Source organism: Camellia sinensis, chromosome 5, assembly GCF_055761805.1.
Source record: "Camellia sinensis isolate YWXY chromosome 5, ASM5576180v1, whole genome shotgun sequence".
Classification (NCBI taxonomy): Eukaryota; Viridiplantae; Streptophyta; class Magnoliopsida; order Ericales; family Theaceae; genus Camellia; species Camellia sinensis.
In genome coordinates, this window is record NC_138965.1 from 109,634,562 (window position 1) to 109,655,806 (window position 21,245).

The 21,245-nt window shown below is 35.5% G+C and overlaps 2 protein-coding genes across 4 annotated transcripts; one reads left to right on the forward strand and one right to left on the reverse strand.

The window, feature by feature from the left end:
* Positions 1 to 1,128: 1,128 nt before the first annotated feature.
* On the reverse strand, positions 1,129 to 20,289 carry LOC114277849 (uncharacterized). Of its 2 annotated transcripts, XR_014329980.1 has the most exons (17): positions 20,151 to 20,289; positions 7,062 to 7,231; positions 6,820 to 6,922; positions 6,264 to 6,350; positions 5,707 to 6,022; positions 5,508 to 5,599; positions 5,187 to 5,308; positions 4,849 to 4,958; positions 4,658 to 4,738; positions 4,395 to 4,440; positions 3,736 to 3,844; positions 3,525 to 3,596; positions 3,348 to 3,419; positions 3,214 to 3,260; positions 3,033 to 3,104; positions 2,135 to 2,208; positions 1,129 to 1,501 (listed from the first exon to the last, which is right to left on the reverse strand). XR_014329980.1 is itself a non-coding variant. In XM_082869507.1 (13 exons), exons 6-13 carry the CDS (start codon positions 5,744 to 5,746, stop codon positions 1,391 to 1,393), a joined length of 711 nt encoding a protein of 236 aa, XP_082725633.1. In that variant the 5' UTR covers positions 5,747 to 5,752; positions 5,937 to 6,022; positions 6,264 to 6,350; positions 6,820 to 6,922; positions 7,062 to 7,231; positions 20,151 to 20,289; the 3' UTR covers positions 1,129 to 1,390. The 2 variants fall into 2 exon arrangements, 1 of the variants encoding a protein (XP_082725633.1); XM_082869507.1 differs by lacking the exons at positions 2,135 to 2,208; positions 3,033 to 3,104; positions 3,214 to 3,260; positions 3,348 to 3,419; positions 3,525 to 3,596 and having other exon boundaries at positions 5,707 to 5,752; positions 5,937 to 6,022.
* On the forward strand, positions 10,151 to 16,624 carry LOC114323177 (uncharacterized). 2 transcript variants are annotated; one of them, XM_082869505.1, is made up of 7 exons: positions 10,151 to 12,774; positions 13,677 to 14,040; positions 14,123 to 14,374; positions 14,458 to 14,782; positions 14,860 to 14,952; positions 15,418 to 15,492; positions 16,037 to 16,622. In XM_082869505.1, exons 1-6 carry the CDS (start codon positions 12,384 to 12,386, stop codon positions 15,430 to 15,432), a joined length of 1,440 nt encoding a protein of 479 aa, XP_082725631.1. In that variant the 5' UTR covers positions 10,151 to 12,383; the 3' UTR covers positions 15,433 to 15,492; positions 16,037 to 16,622. The 2 variants fall into 2 exon arrangements, with proteins under 2 accessions (XP_082725631.1, XP_028126506.2); XM_028270705.2 differs by lacking the exon at positions 14,860 to 14,952 and having other exon boundaries at positions 16,037 to 16,624.
* Positions 20,290 to 21,245: the final 956 nt, after the last annotated feature.

A 21,245-nucleotide genomic window follows, 5' to 3' on the forward strand; every position in this document is an offset into this window, starting at 1 on the left:
CAACCGTGGTAGTCGCCAGAGCTGTGGTGATGGCGATGTTGATTGCAAAAGACATAAGACAGCAAAGCTGGTTGGGGGACTATAGAGAGAAGATGGAAATATTGAGGGAGAAAGAGAGGGTTCCGGTGATAGACTAAAATATACAAGTTCCATGGGCGTTGACTTATGCAGTGCAAAATGGACTCTAAGGAGGGTTTTTTTTTCTCTCTTGTTATCCAGCTATCAGCAGTTCTGATGTAAGCTTCTATGGACTCCATAGTTTTCTCTTTCGTGTTATACTTGCTTGCCGTCTATTTTATAGTAAATGGGCAAAGACGGAAAAGCACCTATTGAGAAGCAGGACCAGAAGCACTCATTTAAACATAAATCAATTTCGACCCGAGAGATGGCACCTTTAGGTTAGATCCTCATTCAAAAGTCTAGAAGCTTCGAGATTGTTCTTTATTATGTAGAAGTAACTAGATATATAAATTTGATAATTTTGATAATTTTCCAATTTTTTCTTTATCTATACATTAGGGTTTGTCCTCTCACTCTCTTCACTAGTCGGACTTTACACCTCGTCGCCATCTCTCTCTCTCTCTCTCTCTCTCTCTCTCTCTCTCTCTCTCTCTCTCTCTCTAACTTTGTCTATCCTTCCTAACGTTAGGGCTTTAATCTCGTTAGGGCTTAAATCTCGTCTTAGGGTTGTCAATATTGTCAGAGCTGATTACTTTGTGACAAACCTAGCACTGCTGGAAAACAGACTTTTAGTGGCGTTTAATAAACGCCGCTATATCTTTCAAAAACGCCGCTAATTCCTTTTGCGACGTTTAGTACCAAACGTCAAAGCTACGGCCGTCGCTGTATCTTTATGACGTTTTAAAAACGTCGCGATATTAGAATAGGCGGCGTCGTGAAATGTCTCCACATGGAGTCACTATGATTTTAGCGACGTTTTCAAAACGCCGTCATATCTTTTTTAAAAAAATTGACCATTAACTTTTTGGAGTTTAGGTGGCGTTTTAAAAACGCCTTGAAATCCTTTTTTTTTTTTGTGAAATTGTGCTAATTTTATGTTATTAAACTAAAAAAATACCTATAATAAAATTGAATAACCTTAATATGAAATAATAACTCCTATTCAAATAATAAATGCAGCATTATTTCACTCTCCTATTCAATTTAATATCCAATCATCATTACCCACAAAATAACATATTCAAAAATTAAATTCACAATTCTCAACCAAAAAATCAGCAGTCCTATGGCAGCAAAAATCAACACCAACCAAAAGTCACACACAGCCTTGTTCTTATCAACTAGACCAACTTGTATTACAAAAGCTTTTGTAAGATAATTTGCTTCCAAAAAATGAAAAAATGGATCATTATCCACATCCATACTAGATCTACCCATCAGGCTCCCTAGCTAAGAAGACACTGTTCACCACCCCATAATTTCCACTTACAAATGGTTGGTGCTCATCATGCCGCCATTCTCCATCAACAAAAAACTTGTACTGCATGGAAAAGAAAACAACATATCTAAACATCAGATACTAGAGATAGAAGTATACTTTTAGGATTGTTGATGTAGATGAACTCATCTCTTTGACTAAACACTGAATTTCATGATCAATTTGTTAATCTTGCACAATATTTCTATGAATATCATGTCCGTTATATACAATTTTGAAAGAATTAAAATGTATAAAATGCATGCACCATTGTGCAACTATGGGATGCATGTTTACTTTCTTCAACCTGTATAATCTTCATATAACACAACAATATGGTGTCTCATTGAGATTTATATGTATTAGCTGCCTGTGTTATAGCAAACATACAAAGCCTTTTAGCTAATTTATAGTCTTTATTATTTGAAACAACAAATCACCCTCTTTAGCGGACAAATTGTCCATGGATCCATTTTCAGGAACATAAAGTGGCTCCAATTTCTGCTAAGCATGGGGACCCACCAATACTGATATATATTAAAGTATAAAACATTTTAAGAAGAAGAAGGTATACAATCCAAGTTAAAATTCACAAAACAGATCACCAAGCTCTTTCAACAGTGCAAGCTTCTAAGCTTACAGTAGAAAGTAGAAAATGAAGAAGAAAAAGAAGAAATTCAAACAAATCAAATATACCTCAACTTTCCCAAATCTTCTTCTAGACATCTCACATGCTCAGACGCCTCTTCTTGGACCTTTTTTGTAGCTTCCTGTAATGAAATATTAACAAATAGGTTAAAAACACCCAAGTAAAATAGAAGTAGACACGACCATCTATTCATAAGGCTTTTTTTTCAAATAGGTCTTCCCTACCATCATCTGCAAGAACCAAGGAGTAAGTTGAATTGGCTGATGCAAGGAAATAACCAAAAACAAAATAATGCCTATATCCATATAATGCCACCCCCAATCATCAGGAACCCCCAATGAGGGACAGATTTGAGAAAAATAATGTCTTCAGAAAACAAATGATGATGAAGAAATAAAAATCATGTATTCAGCACGCTGATCCACTTGCCCATATCCATGTAATAAAACAAGCAATTGAGGAGGTGGAAAAAAAATAATGACTTCAAAAAATAATGTTGTTCCATTAGTCACTATCCCCATAAATATAATTAATATACAGCTTTCACATTGTCCATCCATCTCAAAGAATCTCAGCAAGTACTATCTATGATTGAGAAGAAATCTATACGAAAGCCAGCCAAGTTTATGGTTCAATAAAAGTTTAGCAACCACTATACTTCAACAAAGTCCTCATGACCAAACTCGCCAGAGACCCCATGACAAGAACTCCATAATACATAACGAAGATTCTTGGACGGGTCTAAGGCTATTTATGCACGCATGCACCATTAATGATTGCATCCCGGTGGTGCAATCTGAATTAATACTATCAAGCATACTAGAAACATATCTAGTATGAAGCATATTAATGAAGAAACCAAAAGTTTCTACAATACTCTTGATAGATTATGATAGATTCAAGAAATACATTGCTCTCTCAAATCAATCAAAAAAATTGGCTCACAATTCAAAAAGCTGCTCAAGTTTCCCAAGTTCAGCTGGGATTCCACCAACCAATTGATTGCCATTTAATTGCCTGCAAATTAAAAGCCTCGTCAACTGAATCCAAACAATCACTTAATGTGACCTGTAAACAATAAACTGGCAAGATGCATTTTACAAGTAGCTGAGCTTTGACATATTACCAAGCTCTGGTGGAATCGGTCCTGTAAGCTTGTTGCCATGGAGATACCTACTCAGACAAATAAATATGTGAGCACAACAAAAAAGGAGGCAACAGAAATTCATCATCTATATATCTCTCGAGTTATTAACTCACAGTTTTCAAGTGTAAGACAAATTGCCAAGAATTGGTGGAATTGGCCCAACTAGTTCGTTCTCACTTAAATCCCTGAAAGACAACAATGAAAAGGACAAGCATAAAACATCTTTTTTTTATCCCAAACATAGTTGTTCCATGGGTCGTTAAATTCAAATATATATTAAGCACACTTACAAAACAGCAAGGGCTTGCATTAGACCTATCACCTCTGGAATTTTCCCTGTCAGCCTATTTCCTTGCAGAGATCTAATAACAAGAACCATAAGCACAATAATGTCATAATGAAAAACAGAGAAACAACATGAGGGTTAAAGCTTTTAGTTCAAACAATGAACAGAGAAGGAAAAAGAAAAATAGAACTCCATGAATGCCATGTACCACATACATCATGAATAAGCGCCAGCTTAATCAATAATGCAGCGCCCATTCCGCCACTAATAGAGAATGATTTTGGGCAACCCATATTGATATCTACTGCGGCAACATCTTTGCACCTGAAAGAGCAGTTACCAAGACAAAACTCTAGATTAGAGGTGGCAAAAAATAGGTAGTTGCTATTTTGTATAACCATACATACATCTTAGTCCAAATTCATATCTGACCAAATTGTTAGGTTAGACCCAGTTAGACAACAGATCCATTGGAGGGTATACAAATCTTGAAACCAAACTAAATTGTATTTTGTATAAACATATATAGCATTTTGTGCATTCTCAATTGTATCCTTATCCAATGTTCAAAACAAAATTATATCATTATTCCTATGTTTTGAGAGATTCTTATGTTTTGAGATTCTTATATCATTATTACGTTTCGAGTAAATCTGTTGATAATGGAGCAAGCTCCTAAGATAGCCAGTAAGAACAGCAAGATTGCAGTCCACACGTACACGCTGAAAAATCGAATAATCAAGTATTATTAAACAGCAAATGACAATATATCACAAGCTTAGCACAAAAAATTCAAGCAATAAAACTGCCAACAGATGAAAACCATGCCAATAGTATTATATCATTTAGGAAGACTAGAAGATTAATAGCTCACCATCCAGTCCATGGAAGAAACAGTTTGTGATCCAAATCTGGTCTCTCTTTGGCAAAGTTAAACAAGAATGTATACATTAGTACAGTGGGCTCCGCAACTCCCAAAATCAGTAAAGGTGGAGCATTTAATGTAAAATCATATAGCAAATAAAGGCTTGATACATATCGTGATTGTAGTACATACCTGAAGCCATTTAACATCCATTCCAAAATATAAAAGAAATTTCATTTAGGTTGAGAATTATTTATAGTTAATTCCCATACCAGTGTTTCTATCTAGTTGTTCCCCAAATGAAATGACTGGGATTGCAGATGCAAAGAATATATGTGGTAGGAGGCAAAATCCTGAAAACATAACAAGTTATATTAAAATTCACCAAAAAAGAAGAAAATAGGTTACAGAAAAAAGAAAAAGAAGCTTATAAAGATCATTCTTCTTTGATTGTAGTACATACCTGAAGCCAGCTCTGAAGCCACCAGTCCAATCTTGTTTGTAACACAACAACCTGCCCTTAAGATCATTCTTGATCCCGCGAAAAGGCACAAATGTCTCTTCCATAGTGCTCTGCTCTATTATTATTATTATTATTATTATTATTATTATTATTATTATTATTATTATTATTATTAATTAGTTCAATGTTGTACTCTTTCTTTTTTTAACAGGCTCTTCTTGTGGGCGATCATAAATCAATCCTCTTGTAATTGCTTTAAAAAAACCTTAGTGAAAAATTGCAAATTATCTGAATAAAGAGCAGTACTAAATAATAGTAAAAACAATGAATATTATTACCTCTCAAGAACATTGGGTTTTGCAAGCTCTTGTTGTATCTTCTTGGTGCCTGCTAAATGATAAGAAATTGAAGGGCACTTGACAGCGGAGGACTGCTCCATTAATAGCCTAGCCTTCCACTCCTATGAAAGGGATGGCGGTTGATAAAGGAAAAAGAATCGTAAGGTTTACCATTGGGACAATGTGAGAGGATGTGAAACCAAATTTTGAAACTAGCCTTCCACTCCTAGTACTAATTCTGTTTGTAGATTAAACTTTTGTTATGCTGATGCTTTAGTTTTATGACAAAAAACTTGATTCAGCAAAAGTGAATCTACTCACTGATTCTGAGGGATAATCAGTTGGTGCATACCCAGCTCTGAAATAGATGACTGCAATTGCTTGACCACCACTGCAGGAGCAAAGGCTTTCAACTGGTGAAAGTAATAACTTAAAAATAAAAACATCACATTGTAATCCAACAAATTTAGAACCCAAAACAAAAAAAAAATGAAATATTTTAAGCCACAAAGCTACGTACACGAGAAGGGTTCCATCAGGTAGAAGCTCCGCTTGCTCATCAATTTCTGCCAATGTTTTCCGAATAGTTGTAACAGCATGTGTGTTACAAAGTTAAGGTAAAATAAATAAAATAAAATAAAACACTAAAAATATATGAAGAAAAAACTCTGAAGCTAAAAGTTTCCATCAAGATGGTATATCTGATAAATAAATAGCTGATGATAGTTATGGAAATTATTATTGTTTGACCTATAGTTATAAAAGGAGTTCAATTCTTGGCTTGACTTTTGCCACCGTTATTTGCCTTAGTGGCAGCCTTTCTCTTCCCGACCTTTCTGAAAAGAAGAGATATATATGATCTGTCATTATAATATTCCTATTACCACTATATCCACCATTAAATATAACGATTATATGCATATAGAACTCATTTGACTCGACCTTAAAACTTCTGGTCAAGATCGTAACATTAAACAGAGTCATTCACATTAATATAAACACCAAAAGCAAAACAAACAAAAAAAACCCACAAAGATGCAACTACAACCACCAAAATGTTACACAAACTTAGCAAACCTGTCGTCAACTGGCTTCAATGCCTCCTTTGGGACCCTGATTGCTGCCCCCTTACCCTTGGCAGCCTTCATTGTTACAATTGAATGCCTTAAAAAGTAAAACAGTCTTACATTAGAACTGAAAATCTACACAGCCAATTTAGATCCCAAAAAAGTTAAACAAGACAAATATTCATGATAAAGCCATACAGGTCAACACAACACACACAAACATAGAGATTAATATTAACCTTAAAAAGACAAAATCAAGCATTTCTTTAAAAAAAAATGAAATAGAAAAACTAACAAACAAACAAACAAAATAAGGAATTGAATCGATCAAAATAATCACAGAGAAACAGAACAGATCAAAAACGAATAATTAAAGTGATTTATTCTAGAAAAATTATTCCAGCAAACTATTTTTCAGTAACTAAACAGACAGAATCACAGATTTGAAGCTCAAATAACAAACAATCAACAATCAAATTAAACTTCATAAACACAATCATATACATACATACACATATATACATATATATATATGCAATTTGTATAGATCAAAAAGAAAAACAAACCTCTGGTCGAAGAAGATGAAGAGTTCCAAATCCACGGAGATGAATCATGGAGCTGTGCTCAAAATCAAACTTCGAAATCACAATTCTGAGATGAATCACCGACCTGTAGAAGAATCACTAAGAGAGTGAAGAAGAATTGAGAGCCCTAAGGGCTTAAGACCTATATAGAGCCCTAAACAAAAGTATTCACTAAGCAAAACATTGATCCAAAACAGGGATAAATCACAAACAGAACAACTAACCTCTGATCGAAGATATAAATCACGGAGCTGTGCTCAAAATCAAACTTCGAAATCGCAATCCCGAGATGAATCACCGAACTGAAGAAGATTCGAAGAAGAATCGCTGAGGAAGAGACTGAGAAGAATCGATCCTCTGAGAGAAAGAGATTTGGAGAAACAGATTCGATTCTCTGAGAGAGAGAGAGCAAGAGAGTGAGTGAGACAGGATTTGATCGTCTTGACGGCAGTGCTGAAGATAGGGTTTCCAAAATAAAGGTTTGGAGAGACAAAAGAGGGTGGAAAGAGAAACAGGATTTGGAGGCGCTTTTTAAACGTCTTCCATTCACAAAACAGTACCGTTTTAATTTATAACAAATGCGTTAATTATTAGAAAAAGTGACGTTTACTAAAACGCCGTTAATTAAACGCCGTTAAATCCTTAATTTCCTGTAGTGTAGATTCAAAGGTAATATATATTCCGATCGTATTTGAAGCTAATTTTTATATGTATGTGTTTGAATTTATAAATTTTGTTCACTATTTTGTAGGTTTTAAAGATTTGACATTGTTTTCGGCAAAAACTTTAAGCATGCAAGGTATTAATCAATTTTCACATTTTCTATGATTGATCATAAGCTAGATTGCTGAGAAACTTTCAATTAGTTCACTATCTGGCTAAAATCTCTATTTTTCTTTTTTGCCTTTAAATTTGCAATAGCTAATGTGCTTTTCTATTGATCTTGAGCTTTGTATGTAAGTTGAGGTCATAACAGTGACGGGTCAGTAGTCATATAATACCAAACGCCTAAATAAACAAACCCCTAACAAATTTGGGGTAAAATTGTTTTGGATAGCTAAAGAAAATGAAATTAAACATTCTTTATTATATCTTTCTAGGAAACACAAAAGGAGTACAAGATTTGCAAAGAGGATGACAAAGTTGTGCTTTCTAAAATTGAATGTGACAAGGCTTTCAAACTTCAAGTCTTTTATCGAACAATTAGGCATACAAACTTCCATGTCTATTCACATATATACTTAGCTTCAAACATGAAACCTTTTACTATCATCATCACCTTCATATATAAGGAAGAGGGATGAGCCAAAGCCCAACCAAAGCTGCTTTGAGACAAGAATATTCAGATTTCAAATTATAATAAGCAGTCCAAAATCTTATAAGCTAAATTTGCATTTGAAACGTAACTTATGCATTTTCATTTCACAAACTAGTGATAATGCCCATACAAAAAATACAAAACAAAACATAATTAGGTTGATTCTAATTATGTCAAAACCACAATTTAAGATAGCATTCACAATATCAATAGATTTAAGTTCCAAAGAAGATATATTGTTGTGTTTGCTTGTTGACCTTCAAGTTTTCGTCACATTTGTAGAATTTTGATATCTTTTAGTTGAGCAAAGAGTTTGGAATTATCCAATGAGAGATGAAAACACCTACACAGAAATAAAATAATAAAACATAAGGGGCATCCCTTTCATTGTACAAAAGTGCACTTGATGTTTAAGGCTATAACATTGTCTACTAGTATATTTTTTTAAATTAGTTGCTTGTCTTCTGATTTTGTTTAGTATGCCATTTATGTTTTTTATTTTATTTTATTTCATTCTATGATATTTGAGTGTGCTTGAACTGAATATCTACCAAATGGTGGACTAATGGCACTTGTTAAGCCATTATGGATGCAGAATAGTGTCTTCACCTCTGCAACTTTACATACCAAAATGTCCATGTATATATTTTAAGGTGCTAATTTGTGCTCAAAAGGATATTAGACACAGATTCAGGTTTTTGGCTTTATATACCAAAGGATTTTGCCTCCCTTCTCTTCCCTTAGGTTGCTGCCCCTGAACTTTGCCTTTACTTTCATTGAATGTTGCAAACTTTGGTTGTCTTTAGGTTAATATTATTTACTTGCTAGCAATTTTATTACCTACTGGTACTGTACATTCTTCAGATCTGCATTTGGAATTTTTTATTACTAATTTTACCATGTATAGATAAAGCAATAGGTTGTGGCTACACTTGTTTGAATCTGGTATGAATCTTTCGGACGATGTAATTGGAAGTATCATTGACATGGTACTACTTCCTCGATTTGATTGACGCCTTTTATACGCCAAGGCTTTTGTATAATATTGATGCTGGATGCTCACAATTGTGGTTATAATCACCCACTTCCCATAATTTTATGTTATACTCTGAATTTGTTATCTCACTCTGTTACTTCTGCACAGCTTGAAGATGTAAGCAACCCTGTTGGTACCATTTTGGTAAATAACATGGACTACCTTTGAGGCATATGAACATGTATAATCAAGTTGATATAGGAGGGTTAGTTTTGTTTTAGTTTTATATTTTTATTTTTTCAGAAAATGTAGAGATGGGAAGATATGATTTGCAAGGGGGGGATTTTTTTTTTTTTTTTGTTTGTAACTTCACAGTTGAAAGACAAAATAGAAGCTCATTGAGGGAATCAAGGATCTCTATTGATTAGATGATATTACAGAGTCATAATCTATCCCTACTGTTTGCCTACCATTTGGCTCTTGTTGCCTATAGATGCAAAACCCACAAGGAAATTGAGGAAGAAACCCTATTTTCTATTTTTTTAGAAATGGAGACAGTTTTGAGGTCTTGACAAGGATGTATCAGTTGTGTGAAATAGTGAAAGCCTGTGTGTTCACCGTGAGAGTGCCAGATAACCTATTTTGGATTGTTACTTTCAGTAAAACTGAAGTCTATCTTAAACATCAAGGAAGCACAAATATGGAATACAGGGTACAAATATGATATGATAATTTGTCAAAATCTATATATATAATAAACTAAGATATAGCTATAGCAGGGTACAATAGTAAAAATATATATTTGAACGAGTCAAAAGTGAAAGACTACCTATTTTTTCACTCAACAGACTTCTAATTCCTCATGGTTTTTGGTAATTTAATCGTGATTTGGTGAAATGAAGCCTGAGTAATTGATGCAGGACAAATAGGGACAGCGTTGTAAGGACTATTCTAGGGTTGTGAAAGTGCTGAAAAAAAAAAAAAAAAAAAAAAAAAAAAGAAGAAGAAGAAGAAGAAGAAGATAAATCTAGGAATCACTCCTAGAATCCCTTAGGCATCACACAACCCATAAAGAAGCTTCAAAGCCCTCAACTTTTTATAAAATATCAACTTTATTGAATTATATGCATTATGTGACTTTATATAGAATTAGGGGACTTTCTAAATCAACTACAACCAAAAAGGAAACTATTATAATATCTTTGATTTCTAAAACTAATTTAAGACTAAATAAGAAACATAAATAAAACTCAATTAAACCCACAAGATGACTCATGGGCAAACCCTATAGTCCATGACAACAATAATGAAATTACCAAAATACCCTTGACCTAAAAATCCTACAAAACATAAAAATAATCATAAAATAATACTATAAACATAATTGTATAAAATTCCTATCAGTTTGAAATCATGCCAATGTCAAATATCATTGCTTCTTTGAATTTAGCCTTCCTTGAACTTCTTATACTTGCATCATTCTCCCTTGGTTGGAAAAAACTCAACCTCGAGTTTTGAAGTGTTGGAGTATAGGAATCCACAAGCTTTGAAATTGCATCCATGGCTTCATATTAAATGTTCAAGTTGACGCCGCCTTTTCTTCGTTGCAGGAGATTGCAAAAAAAATAATGAGAGATTGATCTTTTCAATCATGTCACTAATTTTTCTGGACTAACAAAGTCAATTGGCATAGAAATCAAATCTTTGAATTCATCCAAATCAATTTTCATAAGGCTTTCTTTGATATTCCCAACTTCGATTCTTTTCTTTTTAGCTTCTTTTCCTAGCACAAGGTCATCTTTTGATTCACCATTGGCTACTTCATTGATTATGATTGGGACAAATTCAGTAGGTGACTTTGTAGGCACATCGGAGATCTCTAGTTGCAATATCATGACCTTTAAAGCCATAATAAGTCCTGGAACAGCAGTAGTATGCATTAATTCTTCACTCCTTACAGCTTGTGTGACATCCGAGTCTTCTATTTGGACCTCATCCTCTTCTCGAGTAACAATTGGATCTCCTGGGGGTGCTTTTGAATCATCAATAAGAGTATTTTTTTTCCCTTTATAATTTGACTATTTACGACCTTCTGTTGGACTGCTTGCCTTTCCAAAGAATTAAGCTGAACTTGAAAACTATATAACTGCTCCACAATTTTAAAAAGAATTTGATCTCTTTGGTTTTCAAAAAATATTCCCCTGCTGAGAGATCTTCTAGGATGCGTAGACATGTTTTTGAATTTCCACAAAACAATAGAATCTTTCACCCTGATACCAAACTGATGCAGGACGAATAGGGACAGCAACAAATCTAGGCTTTTGGGGCTGATTTTAATTGGATTTTATGGCTGCAATTGCAATAAGAATATGGGGAACAAGGAGGGTTTGTTTAGGGTAATATATAAGTAAGAGTTTAAGTATGAAAAGATGGGATTTTAGCACTATTTAGGGGCTGTTATAAGGCTATGAACAGTAACTCGTGAACAGTAAACTAAAACAGAAAAGAAGAAGAATGAAGAAAATAAATCTAGGAATCACTCCTAAAATCCCTTAGGCATCACACCTAGGTTTGATTGCATCACATAACCCATGAAGAAACTTCAAAGCTCTTAACTTTTGTTAAAATATCAACTCTATTGAATTATAAGCATTACATAGCTTTTTATAGAATTAGGGGACTTCCTAAATCAACTATGACCAGAGAAAAATGAACTATTGTAATATATCTAACTTCTAAAACTAATTGGAGACTAAATAAGAAATATAAATAAAACCTAATTAAATAACTTGACTCACAAGACGACCCATGGGTGATCCCTACAGTCCATGACAACAGTTATGAAATTACCAAAATATTCTTGGCCTAAAATTCCTACAAAACATAAAAATAATCATAAAATAATACTCTAATAATACTAGAAACATAATTATATAAAATTCCTATCAGTTTCTCTATGATATCATGCTAATGTCCAAATATTATTGCTTCTTTGAATTTAGCCTTCCCTGAACTTCTTATACTCTGCATCAATAATGAAGTTGTTCACTAGCTTTGCCTTTCTATTGAGTTTGTTGAGCACAAGCTGACATTCTTTGCATTTTTTTTTTTCTTTCAACTTTGAAAGAATGCCTAACCTAACACCACACAAAATGCACAACTGTTTGCTGCTTTGAAATTCATAGTTTGTTTGCCTTCCGATGTTGCATAATATTCCCCCTACTTGTTTTTTTAATAAAAATAAAAGGTTTGATGATATGTTTTTGCACGGACATTATGGAGAGTCGACGTTATACTAAAGTAAATATTTTGTTCAAAGTCGTTCTCAAAGAAATTCTTGAGAAGTTTAATCTTAAGCTAGCAATTCACTCAATCGAGAAAATTGGATGTAATCATAAACCTGCTTTCATAGCTAGTGTTGACAAGAAAAAGAAGTTTTATGGAACAGAAAATTCAACGAAACAAGGAGCCAAGAAAGAAGTAGCTATGATGGTGATCAAGCATCTTAACAATCAAACTGAATTGGCAAATGTCAAAGCAGACCATGAAAAACTACATGAAGATTATGACAAACTTTCGGCTGAAAATGAAGAATTGAAGAAGCAGCTACAGAATGCAATTACTCAAAGTGAAAAATCAACTGGTAAGAATATGAAATAGATTGCTAAATTGCTAATATCTTTTGCACAGCTTTTAGAGCATTGGCTTTTAATCAGGGAATACTTCTCACTCCTCTCAGCAAAATATAATATATTTCTTCCTTTTAAGACTATGAATATATATTATTGTCTTTCTAGGATCAAGTGTCAATTCCAATATGTTGATATTTGTTGAATGTAAGGAATGTTTTCAATAGAGGTAACATTTTTTGTTTTTGAATAATGTAGAAAATGTTGACTGCTTATTCTTTTCAAAATTCTTTTAATACTACTTGCCTGTATCAATATATTTTTATTAAGCCATGGTGAATTGCACAGATGCTTTGCACAAGCCAAATGAGTTAGACATAGCTGTTAGATTGTAATCTTAAAACGCACCACACTTCCATTAAAACAAAACACAAAGAAACAAAAAAAAAAATTGCTTATATTTCCAGCATCTTCTAACAAGAATGAGAAGAATATTCAAAACCCAAGTAGCATAACTTTGGCTGTTTTCCTACACATCAGTTCATGAAGTCAAAAGGGTTAAATAACTAACTCTGAATGCCAAGTCTAGTAGTATGTAATTCTATGGAGAGAAAAAAAATCCGTATTTTATTACATGTTTTTGTAGACAAATTTTTGGGACTCGTACGTAAAAAGCTTAATGCTTTATGTTCCTCAATAATCAGGGTAGTAAATTTTTTGGTGTTGCATAGCATTTTGATTTTTTGATTTAATTTTTTTAAACATGGAGTTTAGTTTAATTTGAGTTTGTATTGTAATCCCTATGGATTTGTGTTAGATTACATAGTTGGGAAGTACTTGTTGATGATTCTTTAGTACAAATTTTGTTGTTATGTTTTTTCATAGAGACAACTAACGTCGAATTACAAATTTACAGATATGCTTTCTGAAGACTTGAATACTGATTTGCCAAGGACCATTGCCTCTATCAGTTCATTCTTTTCTAACGGTAAAATATGTATTGTCAGCAACACCAATTCATACGAAGCAACCATGAACTGTGATATGTCAACGTTTTGTCATCTTCTTCCAAATAATGATAATGTTCATTATTGGTATAAGTTCTCATCGGAGCACAAAAGCTCCCATTTGCTTGGAATATTAGGGAAGGCCCGTGTAGGAGATGATCAAATAATACTATTTTCTCAACCCGTGGACCAAAACTTTGAAGATTGGACGCAACACAATCTTCTCATCAACCAAGACAATCATTTGACACCTTCTTTTACGGCCCTTTTATTGTGAGTGCATCTCTCTTTGTTTGTCTCTATTATTGATTTTGCAATATGTTTATTAATTTCCTTTTTGTTTTCTATATTGTAGGGATATGTTGAAGGGGATAAATTACTTTCATAGTGAACTAAAGCATGCACATGGTGAAATATGCGGGAAAAACATTTATGTCATTGATGGGAGGGCAAAATTTGCTAATGTGGTGGATATTAATTTTAAAAAATCTTATATTGATGATATCAATAGCTTTTGCAAAATGGTAAAATCACCATTCAAGGCCAAAAACATCCCGCTTCCATTGGAGTTAAAGTATCTTCTTTCAAGCTTGAAAAAACCAAATGGGTGAGTTGCATGATTAGTTCAATACTATCTATTTGTATTACTCTGATTGAATTTTAATATAAGATTGCTTCTTTTGTTCACAGGTTGTGTAATTCTCTTAACCACCCTGTTATGTTGAAGTCATATGGCAGAGCCATGTACAGGCATATGGCACTTAAGGAAACCCATTATATGAAAAATTATGGGGACTTCAACCAAGAGATGATAGCAGCATATCCAAAAGAAAAAAAAGAAAATAGAAATCTGAACTTTTCTTGGATTAAAAAAGTTAGGGATGGGAAGAAATCTTATTCGTCAGTGTTGTATTATGACCCTAGCCAAAAGGATGGACAAGACCAACAAAGTAAATATAAGAATTTGCCAGAAGAGTTTTTACGATTCAGCAGAAACGTTCAACAACACGTAGACGTAAGAATATCAATTTGTTACTAATTTTGTTCGAGTATTTTTTAATTTTATTCTAATTTTTTATTTTTTTGGTTCAGGAGACCGAGGAAGAAAAAGACAAGTATTTGAATTCAATTGACCCGCATTTTTTGGGGATATTGCATGATATACTTACTTCACAATCTATATTTGTAAGAAAGCTTCCAGCTTGATATATGTGATCTCTCTTCCTTATATTTTCGTGGCTTTTCTATTAAACATAAGGGACACAATAAAGTAACATTCTTTTTATGGTCATAATTTTTTTTCTAATGCAACTGCATTTGATTTATTTATGCTTTGCATCCATTCTTTATTATTTATCTTTGTAGTTTTTCCTTTCATTTACAAAGCAACTTCTATTGTACTCTAGTTTAGTTTTTTGTTTTTTTCTCCTCATTTCACATCCAGATGGACATGAAAAACATGAATTTGGTTGAAGAAAAATCAATTATGGGAAATAAAGCCGCATATGACTTCTTCTTGAATTATGTCATTTGAAAAGATACAAAATGAGTGAATTTTTTTTTTTTTTTTAACACCATATTTGTATTTTGTGGTATATACACCAGTGACAGAGGAACTATGAAACTGATAATTTTGGGATTGTCAAACAGATAAATTTGGAGTGATGGGTCCCCTTACAGGCATTGAGGAGCAAACTTGGGCTCAAGCAATTCAATTTTAGAAAGGTGATGTAGCTTGAAACCAAGTCACTTTCACAGCATCTCATTGTTGTAAATGTGTAGAACCAGATTCTAAGTGGAAGATTACGACTGTGTTTGAATTATGGATTTAGGTACGGATTTGGAAAGAGAAAGGGAAATGTGAATGAAATATAACTACATTTTTCACACTTTTCACACACTTTTTCATTTCCCTTTCCAAATCTCTACTCAAATCCATTATCCAAACGCAGCCTATGTTATTGTAAGATGATAAGAAACAATTATACTCTTGATTGTGTTGATTTGGATGTTGGCTTTCGATGCTACTTCTAAATCAACTTATTATTACGTTGTATTCTTATATAAATAATTTTTTTTTTTTAACAAACTGATGTGACACTTGTCATACTAGTAAACTAGATGACATTCCGAAGTTTTATCACTCCATGCACAGTATGTAAGAAAAAATTGTAAAAAAGTTTCTTTGTATAACATTTTTCTTATTTGAATCATGACTTCCTTCTTCTTTTTCTTTTTCTTTTTTTTTCTTTTTTTTTTTTTTTTGCAGGTTCCTGATTGTGGTGGCTATGCAGATGACAAGTGCTGATAATAGAAGGTATTTTGGAGGGCAACTGTGTTTTGCTTGCTTAGAAAAGGAGGAGCTATTGCGGATTTCGTATTTCTCACCTTTTTCTTTTACTGTTTCTTTCATGATCGATGTCATTCCTTTTGTGAAGGATTTGAACACAACTATTGCTTTGTGATTTGAGTTTGTCATTTCTTTTGTGAAGGATTTGGAACACAACTATAGTTTTGTGGTTTGAGTATATTAGAAATGGTTATTGTGTTGAAAAAAAAATTGTATTTTAATGGTTTGTGGTTACAATGGGTAGCTTTAATGTTATGGTAACCATGCAATCTATGTAATGGAAGCATGAATAGGAGAATGTAATTAGAATAATATGAATGATACTTTCTTCTCCAAGTCTCTTCCAAAATTGTGTGACTAATTGTTGTGTAGCCAATTTTATTTCCAACATATTAGACTTTGAATTCCTTTTGCTCATGTTTTAATGTAAATCTATCGTTTTGTTTTTTGCCGACTCTGTGGTGTTGTTAGTGCGTTATGAATTTTGTAATATTTTGTTTGTCGCTAGATAGTGCAGAAGCAACCATATCTTCCATTTGGTTTTTTCTCTAACAATTTATTTTCTCCGGCCATTCCAGAATTCTTTTTTTTTTTTGGTAAGTGATGTTGGGATCTGGGATCCCGCCCAAGACCTTATAGAAATTATTTAATGCAGAAAAATACACCCACACTCAAGGAGACACAATATTTAACGTGGTTCGGCCTCAATGCCTACGTCCACGGGAGAGTAGCCGGTTATCACTATAACAATGGAGATATTACAGAAAGATTACAATAGAGGAGGAGCTCACACTCTCCTCACTCACCCACTCACCCGTCTCCCTCGCTCACACCGAGGGAGACGGTCTCTCCGCCTCACATATCTCACTCTCTGTGGCTTGCTCTGCTCTCTCTCTCTCTCTCTCTCTCTCTCTCTCAATTCAACTCTCCCCTCAACCTCCATTTATACACTAACAAAATAGGGAGAGCTTGGCTGTCCTTGCACATGGCCAGCTTCTTCTCCACATGTTGCAACTTCTTTCACATGGCCAACACATGAGAAAAGATCACCTTTGTGCATTTGTAGGTTGGCAAGCTTGTGCACTCACATGTGAAGGGAATCACCCCTCACATGGGATGATATCCCACAAATCACCCCCTCAGCCCATGTGAGGTGATTCACAACAAAACCTGCTGCCAATCTTGTCACGCCCAAATTCAACACAGTTTGCATCTCCTCGCTAAGATGCTGCATCCCTTGAAAGCTAGAGATAATACACCAGAGATACAAGAGGAGGAGGGAATCCTACATCCTTAACTCAACTCACACCACTCTCTGATTTGGAGAGAACCGCTGCTTCTATCTCCCACAGATCTCTTCCACACTTCTGTCTCGGATGCCTTTACTAAGACGCTATGCTTGAACTTGCGTAACCAAGATTTTTTGACACCCCCTGATTGGATGTCCTGCACCCCCTGCTCGGGATACCCTTGCATTACCGTGTAACTCCTTGCAGGATGAACACTGGAGCAACTAGAAAACTTCAAAGTTTGACACATCAACATCCTTAATTTTCCTTGCTCGGAGCTTATTTATGAACAACCAGTCTTTGCTTTCTGCACTTCAGAACAACTTCCCAGCGATCTCATACGCCCGTTGTCTGTGCTGCAATCCCTGATGTTCGGTTCTGTCTCACTTGTACGTCCGTATTGATGTTTGACAGTTAGCCTTTCTGCCAAGACAACTTCCACCGGTCTGTACAAGTTACCACTATGCAACTCCGTGCATAGTGCTCGCACCCATGGCTTCTGGTCTCCCTGCGTCAAGCTTGCTTGAGAGATCTGCATCAACTCTATCATCTGCTGCCATGGAACTAAAGAAACCACCATAGAGAAATAAGACTTGCCACTCCTTGGCACGCACTCTTGCGTTTTACCTGTCTCAATTTCTCTGTCTGGAAGTTCCTGTGAACTTTCAACAACCCGTTGCTGCATACTCCTCTTGCGCCTCTGTACGATACTCTACCGTACCCTTGTACTGCTGCACGTCTGCATTTGTGCTTCTGCGCTTAGTATGCTCCTCTGCAACTATTGTTCTACACGTCCACGTACCACCAGTACTTACTCGTATATAGTAGCTCCAACAGCCACAACATTTCCCTGAGCCTGAACTGGTTGCCAAATCATCTATCCGTCGATGAATGGTCTTCTCTTTTGATTGAACCAGATCCTCCAACGAACTCCGGAGATAATCATCTTTGCAATCCTCTGATCACTCCTGACCAATCCTGATCTCCCTTGATTTGCCATTTGATCAAGCCTGATCTCCTCTGGTCTTCAATGATCTATCTCAATCTGTATCTGGTTGTCCAATCTGGTCAGAATCTGCCCATTCTAACCTCTTCAGTGAATCCGTAACATTCCATAATATCTGGCAACCTTCCTTCGAGTATTGAAGATGGCAAACACCCATGTTTTGACAATCTTTCCAAACCGTTCAGAATTTCACTATTCTGACCTCGCGGTTGCGTCCGGAGCGATCCGTTTAGCTAGAACCAATCTTTGCTGCATTTTCGGGGACCTCACTGAAAACTATCCCCGAAAGCTGGGCCACACCACAATTTTTTGAAAATTCTGGGCCAAATTGCAATTTTCAAAAGTTTAGGGAATATTCCGTGTACCAACAGAATATTCCATCCACTGCCCCTGATGCCGTTCGTCTCTTTAATCTGCCTTCTTTTTACAGAAACTCCGTCTCCAAAATCTGACCATACGGATGTGTCCGGAATACTCCAAATAGTCGGAAACCACTATTGGATCACCAAAAACGGACTCCAAATGGCTTCGATCTAGCCAAAACATTTTGTACGCCTCAGATCTGCGGCTGTACCTTCGCCACAAAGCACTGGATCCTTCCCTGCTTCTGGTTGACTGGTCAACACCACTGCTGACGTGGCAGACACGTGGCACACCTTTGCTGACGTGTCGCCACGTGTTGACGACGTGGCACGCTGACGCGGCATGCGCGTGTTCCAGGCGCGTGGTGGACACGCGCTGCCTGCCCACTCGTCTTCTTCCTTCAGCCACGCGTGGGGCGCGTGCGCGAGACTGGGCCAACGCGCCGACATTCTTCACGGCGCGTGGGGGCGCGTGCAGCGACTAGGACCCACGCGCCTTCTTCAGGAAGCGCGTGAGAGCGCGTGGGGACTCATCTGGGTGTCTGCTTTATATGGTTGGACTCCTCTTCTCGAGCCCTTGCTCCTGGTGTGCTCAAAATCTGATTTCGAGCAACTTGATTTCTGGGCAGTTTCAAACAACACGCTGTTTTTGTTCCGAAACGCCACCAACCTGGCTCTGATACCAATTGTTGGGATCTGGGATCCCGCCCAAGACCTTATAGAAATTATTTAATGCAGAAAAATACACCCACACTCAAGGAGACACAATATTTAACGTGGTTCAGCCTCAATGCCTACGTCCACGGGAGAGTAGCCGGTTATCACTATAACAATGGAGATATTACAGAAAGATTACAATAGAGGAGGAGCTCACACTCTCCTCACTCACCCACTCACCCGTCTCCCTCTCTCACACCGAGGGAGACGGTCTCTCCGCCTCACATATCTCACTCTCTGTGGCTTGCTCTGCTCTCTCTCTCTCTCTCTCTCTCAATTCAACTCTCCCCTCAACCTCCATTTATACACTAACAGAATAGGGAGAGCTTGGCTGTCCTTGCACATGGCCAGCTCCTTCTCCACATGTTGCAACTTCTTTCACATGGCCAACACATGAGAAAAGATCACCTTTGTGCATTTGTAGGTTGGCAAGCTTGTGCACTCACATGTGAAGGGAATCACCCCTCACATGGGATGATATCCCACAAGTGAAATGTTATAACCAACAAATAAAAATATACAATAGGCTCAAAGAACAGCCTGGAAAGACACAACAAGCTTCTCAGAAGCCACAAAATATATTAACTAGGCCTTACTAAATGAAACTATCTCAACCCAAGAGGCTAGGAAACAAGAAACACAAGAGCAAAACGTCTCACCACATAAGAGGCTAGGTTACTATCCGCTCCCACCTTGTCCACGCTTGGAACTTATAGAATGAGATGAGACAACTATCCCACGAGCTGACTTCAAGATCTGAAGTTTCTCTTTCAACTTTTTACTGTTCTCTACCTGAGAAGTCGTTGTCACTTTAACTTGAGGCGAGACAAGAATCAAGAACATTAAACATGTTCGTACTCTGAGGAGCTTCACACCTTTTAGATAGATCTTTGGGATGTTCCTTTGCATCCTCATTCATACTTACACCATTGTTCTCATCGATAACTCCCTTGGTTGGAACCTCAACCCAATCATTCAGTGGGGCTTTACTCATGACCTCTTTTTTCCTCTATTCTTGCAATATGGTAGTTGTAACAATGAGAGAAGAGGGACATGCTTTGTTGGGTGTGTCCAAGGAGTCTCTACTCTAATTTTATAGGGTTCGCCATAACCCAAATCAAGATTTAAAAGTTTATGGGATATCGTACGAAGCTTGGATTTCTACACAAATCGTAGCATATGCAAGTCTACTCCCAGATTTAGTAGCTGAATCCATCTATAATGGTTCCCAATTGAGTAGCTTAGTCCCTCCAAACTTCAAGCGGAACCGTAAAACAATTAACCCATATGGCGGCACCAGAGAATACTTGTCTTTTCATTTGTACTTTTGGGTAACAACGTTTAACATTTACAAGTTTCCCTCTAAAGTGGTATGGACTATTTTTAGAGCGGCAAATAAACAAAGTTGTTCGTGAACAAATTTGAATTCGGTTTGATAAGAATATATTCGAATTTAGTTCATTAAATTTTTTTTACATTCGAGCTCTAACTCTAGCTCATTCTTGTTAAATTTTTAATAAATAAGCCTGAATATTCTAAGCTCGGATCATTAGCTGATTCGTTTAATATTCATTATTTATATATTAAATTATATAAAAATATATATAAAAAATAATGTAAATATGTTATTTATATATTTAAAAAATATAAATGTAAATAATAGTTAACTATAGATAGTATATTTATATAATAGTGGTAGCAGATATTATTATTTTGGTAACATATTAACTTTTTTTTAATATGTTTATATATAT